The sequence below is a fragment of the Vigna radiata genome, chromosome 8 (genome assembly GCF_000741045.1).
Source record: "Vigna radiata var. radiata cultivar VC1973A chromosome 8, Vradiata_ver6, whole genome shotgun sequence".
Lineage (NCBI taxonomy): Eukaryota > Viridiplantae > Streptophyta > Magnoliopsida > Fabales > Fabaceae > Vigna > Vigna radiata.
This window is the reverse complement of record NC_028358.1, coordinates 4,196,811-4,209,954: the sequence shown is the minus strand read 5'-3', so window position 1 is coordinate 4,209,954 and position 13,144 is coordinate 4,196,811. Positions and strand designations below refer to the sequence as shown.

The following is a 13,144-nucleotide window of genomic DNA, read 5'->3' as shown; positions in this document are numbered from 1 at the left end:
ATTCCAACAAGCATCCATAATTATTTTATTAAGAAAAAATATTATTAGAAGGTTAGAATTAGTTTTTAATTACGTTTAGGTCAAACAAAATTATAAAGTTAGTCTAAGTATATACCTTTTTGTCTACCATAAATATGCATTCTTAGCAAATATTCATAAAATCTAAAATTTCTATAGCATCCATTATCTATTAAAAAGTGGAAAAGAGGAAAGGTTCATTTTTTTTCTTCTTAAAATTATAAAAAACTTTATTATAATTTTACATTATAACAATTTTAATACAATAATAAATATGTCAGCTTTTTTTTCCTCTCACCATTAAAGATTTATAGCCAAGAAGAGAAAAAACCACAACAAATTTCTAATTTGGAAATGATATTTTGCCTACTTGCATCACAAAACTAATAATCATAGAAAAAACAAACCATTTTTTCTTTTTCTTTTCTTTTTTTTTTAAAAAAAAACTGAGAATAAAAAAATCAAATCAATAATTTGTCACGTGAAGCTGACTTCAAAATTTCAACTTTTTTTTTCACAACTCAAATCAATCCAACCTAATAAAATCAAATAGTTCAATTAGAAAATGTACAAATTAAATTTTGAGAAAAAAAATACTTGATTTTATTCAAAAATGCAGTCTAATCATTAAAAAGATATAGACATCATAATTTAATGTAATTAATTTACATAAAAGAAATAATAAAAATTTACCAAAAATATCAAAACCATAAAACTTCAAGCATAATGTTTAACAATAGAAAAATGTACATAATGGATTTGGCTTAAGTTCATTGGATTTGTAAATCATAAATCCAATTACCAAACCAAACACCATTAAATCTGTTGACTGAATTTGAGTTGAATCCCATTAAGACTAAAACTCTGAATCAAATAAATTTGTTCAATCATATTGATCGATATCAATGAAGAACGCCGTGTATGGCTATTCCTAACTCCATTTTTTTTTTGTTTAGAAAGTTTCTTAGAAATTAGAACACAGAGAAGATTAGCCGTATGCCAGAAAGGCCAAAATTTCAGCCAGATTTACAAAAAGAAAATGATAGAAGGGTAAAGATATAATAGTGTTGACGCACTTTATGCGAGCTCGGGACCAGAAGGCAATGCCTCATAACCATCATGGTGGTTTGTGGCATCTCCTTTGTCAACTGGGATGCACTTAAGTATAGCAGCTATGGGTAAGCTAATTGCTCCAATTACAACGCTGAGTACCCAGAATTCCCAGCTTAGAGGCACTGTGCTGGCAAGTGTTCCCAGGAACTCAACTATCACTACTTGAAATACCACTGTCGACAAAATAACCGTAAAAAATATCCAGCTCTCAAAAATCCCCTTGAATATGTTTATCTTTTCAATATCTCGGCTGTTTATCTCATTGAAAACCTAGCAAAGGAATGGGGCAAAAGGAAAACAGCAAAAAATAAGCAAAATAGAGTGGAAAGTTGATCATTTTGTGCATATCATCCTCAATGATTTAAAATAGTATTTAAGGCAAAATTTTGAGGTATCATACAGGTAATAGCTAAGGTATTAAAATGCTAAAACTGAGTTTCATAGCCGTACACGGTTAGCACTATGGAAACATAAGAGACAAAAATAAAATAAAAATTTATTAGAAACACAAGAGTTATAAAAAAAAACAATTTTAGGAAGTGAATTCAACAAATTTAAGGAAACCAAAATCATTTTAAATCTGTTAAGTCAAGTATCTTACTAAGTGCTTGAATTAAATACTTTTTATACTGTCAAGTCATGTATTATTTACTTTAAACTTTCACTTAATCATCTATACACTCGAGAAAGTTTAATCATATTATTTGGAATAAATACCTAATTTATGAAAATTAGTATTCGAATATTATACCATCTAAGTCCTTTTTGTAAATTTTTTTGTTAATAGGGTTTTTGTGAGAATTCTAAACAATAGTTATAAAAATTTTATTCACGAACCATTTTGACGTTTCAATCTATTTTAGAACCAAATTGAGTATTTATTTCACATATTTGTTAATTTTTCTAACACCAATTCTGTCAAACTTCACTAAATCGTTTAATTATGTTAAAATTTTCTTCCACTTTTCATCTTTAAAAGATTTAATAATACATTTGTCAATCACAATGATCACAATTGATGTTAGTGAGGGTGTATACGAATTTTACCTGGCAAAATACAAAGGAGTTGAATATCAAAGTGTTGAGCACTATAGTTGAATCTGGACCATTAATTCTCAGTAGTCTCTTCCCGTCAAAAGTGAGAACCGCAAGAACAATTAGTTGATATATACTTTGACCAAAAATATTTCTCCACATGGATTTGGTAATAAAACTTGTTGTCCTTCCAACAGGGGGTCTTAGCATAAGTCCATCATTGGGAGGTTCAGTGGCCAAAGCCAATGCACCCAGAGTGTCCATAATCAAGTTCACCCAAAGCAACTGAACAGCTGTGAGGGGAGCAGATCCTGAAAATAAGGAAAAAGACTAAGTCTTTTGTTGATTGAAACATATTCAACAACACCAATGGAAACAGAAATTCATGACAAACCTGTGATACATGCAGAAACAAAGTTAATAATCAGAGCAACAATATTGACTGTTAACTGAAACTGTACAAATTTTTGAATGTTTATGTATATGGCTCGTCCCCATCTGGCCACATTGACAATAGTAGTGAAGTTATCATCCATTATAATGACATCCGCATTTTCTTTGGCAACCTGTAATAGGATAATTCAAAAAAGAAAACATCATTAAATTTTGATAACAACAACTAGGCAATAGACAGGACATGGATTTTGAAAATAGATTTAATTACTAGTTTGTCCCTATAATTACAAAAACTTTTCCTTAGTGTCCTTGTCCCTATACTTGAAAAATCTTCATTTAGCCTTACAGAGATACCATTTTTAGTCCCTTTAAATCTTTGGTGTAAGGAATAAAAGAACTGAAATGGTATATGCAGAGACTAAAAAGATTAAAAAAGGTATATGTTGAAAATAGAATTTGAATTTAAATTATTGTTGCACTTAGTTAGGAATAAGTTTTAAATATTTAAAGTTGTTTTCTGTTTTTAAGTTGTTTCCTATTTTTAAATATAAACTGTTAATATTGTTTATATAAATGTACCTCATTTGAGAAAAAAAATATGAATGAATGAATGAGAGAATTATTTCTCATAATTGTTTCAACAGTATACTTAGGAATTTAAAAGGATAAGAGCTTTTAGCTATAAGAATCAGATGAGTAATTAAACCTTAAAAACAAATAGGTACAACACGTAAAATAGGAGATTATGTCCTTGAAAGGTATAAATGTTCACGAATTTAAGGGGGAAACTATCGCCAGGTTTTCTAAAATTGAAGTTTTCTTTTCTCCACTGTATATAGACTATTCGCCTTCCTGAATTTAAATAATAGCAGACTTGTTTAAGGATGTAGTAGTGAGGCTCCACCACTCTAAACAAAAGAGTGAAAGGAGGGACAAGAGGGAAAGGAAAAATGTAGCTAAAACTGAAGACAATAGTTTGTCTTAAACAAGATACCGGCAACGACCCAAAAACAGTATAAAGGACTGCTACATGTAATACCGTCAGGTTCAACATAGTAAACATATCAGGGACACAAACCTCAGTTCCAGCTATGCCCATAGCAAGCCCAATGTCCGACTCATGCAGTGCAGGAGCATCATTGGTTCCATCGCCAGTAACAGCTACAACCTCACGAAACATATTCCTCAAACGGGTTACTAAGGTATGCTTGTCAAGAGGTAAGGATCGCGCCATAACCTGAAACCATGTTAAGAAACTTAGAAAGAGATGCTTCAAAAATGAGTGATGAAAATCACAGAATTTACAATGTGGGATCACGACCTGAATTCTTGGTATAATACTCTCCATTTGCTCTGGTGACAAGTCACGAAATTGGGGTCCTTCTATAGCTACACCACCCTCCGTAAGTATGCCACATTCTTTAGCTATAGCTTTCGCTGTATTTATGTTATCACCGGTAACCATGCGGACAGTTATTCCAGCAGCTAAGCAAGTTTGAACAGCTTCCCTAACCCCAGGGCGCACAGGATCCTTAATTCCCACAATGGCTATCAGAGTATAGCCATCTTCAGGGATGCTGGTTTCCCCTGAGGATTCATTTACATCTTTAACAGCTAAACAAAGAGTTCTCAAAGCTTCAGAGGCAAAGCCATTTATAATGTCAGAGACGTTCTTTGCCTGCTCATCAGAAAGATCAACAACTATTCCACTAGGATCAATAACTTTGTTACACAATTTTAATACTATTTCTGAAGCACCTTTGCAGAAAGCTTGAACACCTCCATCAGGAAGACCTACTAGCACAGACATCTTCTTCCGGACTGAATTGAAAGGCTCAACCTTAAGTATCTTATAAGTTGCACGCTGTGCATCAAAATCGCCACCTGAAAGCAAGCCAAATTCCAATAATGCCGATTCTGTTGGTGTGCCCAATGTTGTTGTATTTCCATCTTTGTCCTTAACTACTTCAGAAGAAGTATTTTGAAATATAGCTCGCAAAAGGATGCTTAAAACTTCTTCAGGTATCTCTGTCTTCAGTTTGTCAACGCTCTCATAGCCTTTAATCTCCGTGCTCCTTCCACATATCCAAAGTTTATTAACCACCATGTGGTTAGTGGTCAATGTTCCTGTTTTGTCTGTGCAGATGCAAGTTGCCGAACCCATAGTTTCACAAGCAGAAAGATGTCTCACAAGTGCCTTATCCTTCATCAGCTTTTTCATTGCAAAAGCAAGACTAAGTGTTACAGCTAATGGCAATCCTTCAGGAATTGCAACAACTATTATGGTTACCGCAATAGCAAAGTAGTCCAGCAGCTTCAATGCATCATTTGAAGACCAACTGGAAAAATCACCAGTAACTGCTTTTTCCACCACAAACCTTATTGTCAACACCAGAAATGTCAGCACAGAAAAAGTCAAACCAATTTTACCAATAACTGTAGCAACTCCATTTAATTTCACCTGTAGTGGAGTCTCATCCTCTCCACCCTCACTTAGAGTTTCCATCAACTTTCCCCATTCAGTCCTCATGCCGACAGTCGTAACTATCATCTTCCCCTGACCATCTTGAACTTTGGTTCCCGAAAGAAGAAAAGGTCTTTTTTCATCTATATTTACTGGTTCGCTCTCACCTGTCAAACTTGACTCATCAATTACCAAAGAATATCCTGATATATAAATGCCATCAGCAGGAACTTGATCACCAGTTGACAAATGAACAATATCTCCCACAACCAAATCATAAATTGAGACCTTCTGTCGTTTTCTGTCCCTTGTAACCTGAACAAAGATCTTTTTCTTTTCCTTGTCTAAATCCCTGAACTGCAGGGATTGCTGATAGTCACTGATAGCAGTAACATTGACTACCAAGAAGATACTAAGTATGATTCCCAGACCATCATAAACACCTTTTGGCCATCCTTCGGTGGGAAGCCCAATGGCTATAGAAACTACCGCACAGACCATGAGAATGATTAGTGTTAAGTCATGCAGTGCTTCCCAAACAAACATCAGGAAGCTTTTAGAAGGTTTCTCAGTATAACGGTTGACTCCATAAATCTCTTGCCTGGTATCTATACTGCCGCTACCAACACCATCATCAACCGAGGCACCGAGTTTCTCTATAATTGCTTCAACTTGACCGATTCTTTTATAGCTCTTGTAATCATGGCCTCGAACCAGTGAGGCAATATCATCTGGTTCAATGCCAAAACCAGCTTCTCTCGTCTTTTCTGACACCTTGTATTCAGCTGGAGCAATAGCTGGATAAGAAAATCAGATGAACTTATAAGAGAAAGACCACAAGTTAAGAAAAAATAATTAGTTCTGAAAAATCATATGAATTTTAATTATAAAATTGGTGCACCTTACCTTCCATAAATTGCATTGCTGCCCTTTCAGCATAGATAATGGCCCGAATCTTTCCCTGATGGAGTAGATGAACATAGTATTGTCAAACTAAATAACAAATTAACAATGTATATCTAAAAGAAAATTTAATAGGGGAACAGGGATCATTGCATCTGATAGAGGTCATGGTAATGCGTTAGCATTTAACACTTAGAATGACATTTCCCTTCAAAGAAAAATGCAAAATCCTTTATCATTTCTATAGACATTGCTAAAATTGTACTTTGTGAATGTTTATGTGGATTCTTAGAAGAAAAATAGAGTGAATCTTATGATAAAGTAAATTACTGTATAAAATTAAAGTTAGAATTATTCTAGGCTAAGGCTTGCTTGTACTGCTTCTCCTACAGTACATCAATTTAGAACAGCCACTGAGTTATAAATTTAAGCTTCTTAGCCCAGTGTAAAGCTGACGAATGATACTGATTCATGAATATCAAAATTAAACCCCAATTTCAGTATTCATAGTCCATTATAAGTATGATATTGACTTCTTTTCCCTTTTATGTTTCGTTTTCAAATATAGTTATTTAGTTTGACAGTATTATGTTCATCTACTCAATCAGGGAAAGATTCGGGCCATTATCTATGCTGAAAGGGCAGCAATGCAATTTATGGAAGGTAAGGTGCTCCAATTTTATAATTAAAATTCATATGATTTTTTTGAAATAATTATTTTTTCTTAACTTGTGGTCTTTCTCTTATAAGTTCATCTGGTTTTCTTATCCAGCTATTACTCCAGCTGAATACAAGATGTCAGAAAAGACGAGAGAAGCTGGTTTTGGTATTGAACCAGATTAACAATGTATATCTAAAAGAAAATTTAATAGGGGAACAGGGATCATTGCATCTGATAGAAGTCATGGCCATGCGTTAGCATATAACACTTAGAATGACATGTCCCTTCAATGAAAAATGCAAAATCCTTTATCATTTCTATAGACAAGGTATTCCATATAATCATTGCTAAGTTTGTACTTTTAAATGTTTATGTGGATTCTTAGAAGAAAAATAGAGTGAATCTTATGATCAAGTAAATTACAGTATAAAATTAAAGTTAGAATTATTCTAGGCTAAGGCTTGCTTTTACGGCTTCTCCTACAGTAATTCAATTTATAACAGCCACTGAGTTATAAATTCAAGCTTCTTAGCCTAGTGTAATGCTGACGAATGATACTGATTCATGAATATCAAAATTAAACCCCAATTTCAGTGTTCACAGTCCGTTATAAGGATGATATTGACTTGTTTTCCATTTTATGTTTCGTTTTCAAATATAGTTATGAAATGCAATATTTATGTCATTTCACTTTTCTAAGATAAGTCCTCACATATAATAGAAGAAGGTAAACATGGAATCTTAACAACACTCTGTTTCTAACAAATAAAGAACAGAGAAAATATTAGAAGAGCGTTAAAGAAAATATTGTTAGTGTTCCTTCTACATGAGACATCATTAATTTACTAAAATTCCAAGTCTTCTAATTTTCTGATGAAATATCGACGTTTCTACCTTTATTCTCAAATAATGTGATCCATTCATTTTAGAATTGTTAAACTCCACCGTATCAGCATCTTTTAATCTTAAACCCTTCCTAACCGGAAGCCTTCGTTAGATTCCAGCTAATCCTAGTTCAGGTAGCTAGATTGTAAGAAAAATCAGATTCACGTGCACCAAGGAGAGTGATAGATCAATGGGATGGGCCATAAGCATCTTGGCCGTACTTGTTGCTTAATAAACACTCACTTCAAAATCTAAAATATTAATACTTTAATTATATTTTTTTACTCTAAGTTATCATAGATATTACTAACATATATTATTAAACTGAACTGTTAAACTATCATTTACAACCATTAAATTTTCTACACTCATCTCACACCTATTTTTATCACTTTTTAATTAAATAATATAATGTTTATTTCAATTAAATATCTTATTTTAATATTTTATTATATTTTACTATTTTGTAACATGGTTGTTTTTCTAAACGAGAATGTCAAAAATACTTTTTTTTTTTCTTCTGATGCAAATTTTAGTTGAAGCACTTAACACAGACGATGTTTGTCTTAGGATGCATACAAAGTAGAGATAGAAAAAGGAGATAGCAAAGAAAAAGAACATAAAATAACTACTTTTTTTTTGCTTAATTAAAAAATAAAATAAAATACTAAATTATCTTTTATTTTATTTTCATCTTATCAATTAACTATGCCGAAAAAAGGTCGATCGCATTAACTACATCACCAAAGTAGATGCTTGTTGGCCGCGGAAATTTCCAGGAAACTTCCGTTGATGAAAGTTATAGATAAGATAAATTAAAAAAGAAAAATAAAAATGAAAGGCCTTAGAAAAAACTCCAACTGAGCATCAAAGGACAAACATAATTTCACATTCTTCAGTGCGCCTCAACGTCGACAGTCACGTTTGTTGCCGTCCATTCCCAACTTAGTCCTATTAAAATATACTAAAACCCAACAACTTTTTTGGGGATAACGGCAACAACGAACGTAATAACTACACGTTAACCACTGAATGACCAAGCCCATCGATATATAGAATGATTCTTGAGTATTTAGAAAACAGAGCATATTATTTTTCTTTAACCACATATCATGGCTACTTTTTCCAATAGTTTAATCTGCACATAAAGTAGAGATCTCTAGATGCTACAGAAAGTATTCGTTGGGTTGGGTCAGTAACATTTATATTTTTATATATTATAATAAATAGAATTGGTTTTTAATATCTTACCAAAAACATAAATTGTTTTTTAATATGTGACTTTAAAACATTCGTCACATAAAAAATTCAATCTATGCTGCATAATTTAGTATTGAATAATCAAATAATTTACATTATTTAATATAAGAATGTCATTGTTATTTAAAAAAAAAAATATGCATCTTTTATGTACTTGAAGTATAATATAACAAAGTAAAAATCTGGAGTTAAAGAAAGAAGAAAAGTATAAAGTTAGCCTCAGTTATTACAAAGGTAAATTCCTCGTTCGATATAATATCGTTTTTTTGTGATTCTACTTTTTTAATTTCTCTTAAAAAAATAAAGATCATACTAATGTTCGATAGAGACATCTTCTTTGACTTTTACCCTTTTTATATTTAATTACCAATACCCACTTCCATAATTCATAAGCAATATTGTACAAAAACTCTGCACAATTTTCTTAAGCATAATTTTCACAGAAAATGACTGAATATCCGCAAGAAAGATAAGAGCGGGTCACTCAGGACCACAAACAAAATCTATTATTTATCAATAAAAAATATAAAGTCTATTATATTTGTACTTAAGTTGGAACAGTGCATTAGATATATATTTTTTATTACAAATAATCCAATTAAAGAATTTAAATATTGGAAACAATAGAGAGCCAAACTTTATTAATTTTTTATTTCCATATTAAAGACAGTTACATACATTCAGAATTTTTAGTATGCCTTAACATAAACTGAATTTCTTCTTTCCATTCGAATATACGTTCTGCAATAGATAATCGGTTAGAGTTATATTTAATATTCTACTTTTTATGTTTTTTTATAAAATTGTTTGCAGTGAAGTTTGACAAATTAATTAAAACTCACATTTTTAAAGGCTCTAATTGAGTCTAGATCCAATCAGGTCAAACTATATTGAGATTTTAAATCAAAAACAGTCAAATAGATTCGTAATAATAATTAAAAAAAAAACTTTTTCGCCAAAACTACCGCAAAGCAATGCATAATTCATGCATGTGAAAAAAAGGCATTTATTCCCAAGTAAATTCAAGATTTTAAAAAACGGTCAAAATCCGCATTTGACGCTGAATCGTCAAAGATTACAGACTTTCCTCAACCAAATTTTTGTAATGGAATCCCACAATAACAATGTCAGTTTTCACTGCATTAAAAATAGCCTATGAAACCATAACGATTACAATTCAAACTTAAATCACAGTGAAAGATTTTAAATTGCGATATTGGTCATAGCAAAAAGTGTGACATATCAACAAAATCGCGGTTGCAGAATATTTTCAAGCAATGGAAGATTTTCTTTTAATTTCTCAAAAATAAGAAATTGAAAATGTATCATTCCATAAGATGTTTTTAAAAACAAAGATTTCCAAAAATATCTTTTACAAAATCTTCACAAAATCATCCTCGAAATGGAAATCCACTAAATAAAAAATTTATTTCGTTAATAAAAATAATAATGTCCTTCTATTTTTCATTTCTTTTATTTTTCCAACTTCCTCAAATTCTTTCAGATGGATTATTATGAAAATGAATATTTTCCCTAAACAAAATGCCTAGAATCACAGTTCTAAGATTTACTACTATTTCATAAAATCATATTCCTAAATTATAGCAGTATCAAATTCCCCCTGCTAAAAAAAATCGATGTCTAATTTCAGTTTCAGACAACAGCACCGCCAGATTCGCCTGTGACTGTGTTTCGTTTCAAGTTTTTTCTACACTCCTCTACAGTGTTCAATCGGTTTTGTCTTCCGGAGTCTCTACTACAACGACGTATTACGATTCATGACCTAACTTTTTTACCAGCTACCGTTGAGGTAAAAGCACATACGTGGAAGTGAGGAAAAAGGAAAAAAAAAAAGCGAGATAGAACCTGTAGTTTGCGGCGCTTCTCCTCTGCGTATTTGCGTTTGGCGAGATCGGCAACCCACCGGAATCGCCTGCGAGGGTTTTTGACGAGCCACACGGCGGATCTCCATTTGGCGAGGCCTTCGATGGAGCGATCGTTGGGATTCAATTCGAAATCCTTGAGATTCATGAGATTATCCATAGCGCTTCTGCTCCTCCAAAGGAATCACTCTGCATTTATTATCCAAAGCAGGGGTCGGTTCTGAGGATATGTGCGAACGGGATATTTTATTTGTTGTATGTAGTAATGGTATGGCTCTGACCATCCAACACCGCGTAAATGAGAAAATTCACGTTTTACGAGATTCAATTCGGCAATAAATAAAAATATTAAAATGGAAAGCTTAGATCACAAGACTAACGACATAGTGAGTTCCACGTAATTTTCTCACATATTTTGTCAACGATTTTAGAAAGTAGGTAACGATTTTTTTATTACCTGTACTCTAGTTATTAATGTATAGAGTTTGAATAGGAAAGAAAAAAAAAATACTTGCATATTTTATGTATGGGAAAACAATACAAATATCTTTGCAACTAAGACTGTAAAGAACATCAAGAACTGTTTTTCACGATCTTTAACTCATGAACAAAAAACAATATTGCGTGAAACATAATTGTTGGCGTGAAGAACAATATCAATCTATCTATCAAATGTTTTCGAAAACGAGACACACAGGTAAATGGTAAGAAAACATCGCAATAATATTTATGAGTGGAGATGACAAATTAATTTATTTTTATAGGTATTGTTGGAATTAAGGATGAAAATGGTATACGTGAGTTGGATTATCTTATTTATATTTTTAAAATAAAAATTCATGTACATATTTAATGGGTAAGTAGTTTTTTTTTTTTCATTCTTATAAAATAATATTATCATCTTAATTGATATGGGAAAACATTATATTTACATTTGTCTTAATATTTTAAATATTAATTAAATAATATTTTTTACAAAAAATAAAAATATAATTATTCTTATTTTTCGAAGGGAGACTATCTATCTAATTTTTAAGTCAATAAAAAAAGTTTTAAGATTTATACGAGTATATGAGTAAATAAGAGAAAATTGTGTGTATTTTTTAATATAATATCTGTATTTATAGGATTTGCTGACCTAATCATAAAAAAATTGTGCAGGCTTAATTTATGTTACTAATTTAGGTAGGCTTGTGGATTTTTACTTGTACTATTGTCTATTAATTCGGATATCTCATTTAAGAGTTTTACTTGTGTTATTGTCTAAATATCTTAGTTGTCTCCTTTAAGGACTTTACTTATGTTTTTGTCTAAGTGACTCAATGTCTTGTCTAAAGGCTTTGTTTATGTTATTGTCTAAGTAACTTGATTTCTTGTCTGAGATCTTTGTTATGTTACCGTTAAGTAACTCTGTGCTTCATATGTGGGTTTTGCTTTTGTTATTGTCTAAGTAATTTATGTCTTGTTTAAGGACTTTCATTTATGTTACCATATAGATAACTTGGTGTCTCATTTGATGGCTTTGCATATATTACCATTCAGTGTCTCATTTGAAGGCTTTTCTTATGTCAATGTCTAAGTAACTTGATGCCTTGTGTGAGGGCTTTTATTATGTTATCAATGTTTTGATCCCAAGTTTGTCGAGTGATATCGCTAAGGTCAGTCACCCTTCAGCCTGAGGTATTGCTTGCTTGGGAATTTGTGTTTGGCTATTGAAATGAAAATTTACTCTTGTACTTGGACACTAGAACGTCGAGTTGTTCATATACTTGATCACTATAACATTGGGTTTACTGCGGTATTCAGACATTGAAACACTGAGTTATTCTTGTACTCATTGAATTCTTCATGTACTCAAGTATTGGATCGTTGAGTTGCTCTTACTCTTGTAGTTGGACACTGAAATGTCGAGTTACTTTTATACTCGGACACTAAAATAACAAATTGTTTTTGTATTCGAACACTGGAATGTCGAGCTGCTCTTTTATTTGAGCATTGAAACACCGAGCTGATTTTGTACTCAGGTACCGAAACACAAAGTTTACTCTTGTATTTGAACACTGAAACGTTAAGTAGTTTTTGTACTCACTAAATTCTTCATGTACACTAGTATTGGAATGTTGAGCTACTTTTATACTTAGGCGCTGAAATGTGGAGTTGCTTTTGTACTCTAGTGTTGGAACATAATTTTTCTTGTACTCAGGCATTGGAATGTTGAGTTACCCCGACAAGGGCATGGGACTCAACGACCTTTTTCATATCTGTGAGGTGGAGTGTGATCTCTCTTCAACCTTTGAGACTTTTCCTGCGGTCTATTTTGCTGATCCAGACATTTTAAAGATTGAGATTATTGCTTCTTGGAGTGGTTGTATGTGATTTCGTTATTATCTTGAACGTTAGAGAACCTTTTACGGATAAATTTTTTCTTTTGAACGAGAATTTTGATTCTAGTTATCAAGAACATTTAAGTCATCGCTAAGATCTTGTCACCTGTTCAAAAGTCTATGCTCCATATTTCCGAAAAAC

General features: G+C 32.0%; 1 protein-coding gene across 1 annotated transcript; it reads right to left on the bottom strand.

Moving 5' to 3' along the window:
- Positions 1-883: 883 nt before the first annotated feature.
- Positions 884-10,922, bottom strand: LOC106771982 (calcium-transporting ATPase 4, plasma membrane-type). Its single transcript, XM_014658074.2, has 7 exons — positions 10,602-10,922; positions 5,933-5,987; positions 3,884-5,823; positions 3,641-3,799; positions 2,561-2,732; positions 2,179-2,477; positions 884-1,401 (listed from the first exon to the last, which is right to left on the bottom strand). The coding sequence occupies exons 1-7, from the start codon at positions 10,776-10,778 to the stop codon at positions 1,096-1,098; spliced, it is 3,108 nt and encodes a 1,035-aa protein (XP_014513560.1). The 5' UTR covers positions 10,779-10,922; the 3' UTR covers positions 884-1,095.
- Between the last annotated feature and the right edge of the window lie 2,222 nt (positions 10,923-13,144).

Bases quoted from the DNA above. Each gene is read 5' to 3' on its own strand.
- LOC106771982 (XM_014658074.2), bottom strand. From the start codon at position 10,778: ATGGATAATCTCATGAATCTCAAGGATTTCGAATTGAATCCCAACGAT. The intron at 5,988-10,601 runs GTTCTATCTCGC...CTACTCCATCAG, and splicing joins AGAAGCGCCGCAAACTACAG to GGAAAGATTCGGGCCATTAT. The intron at 2,733-3,640 runs GTTTGTGTCCCT...ATCCTATTACAG, and splicing joins TGGGCATAGCTGGAACTGAG to GTTGCCAAAGAAAATGCGGA.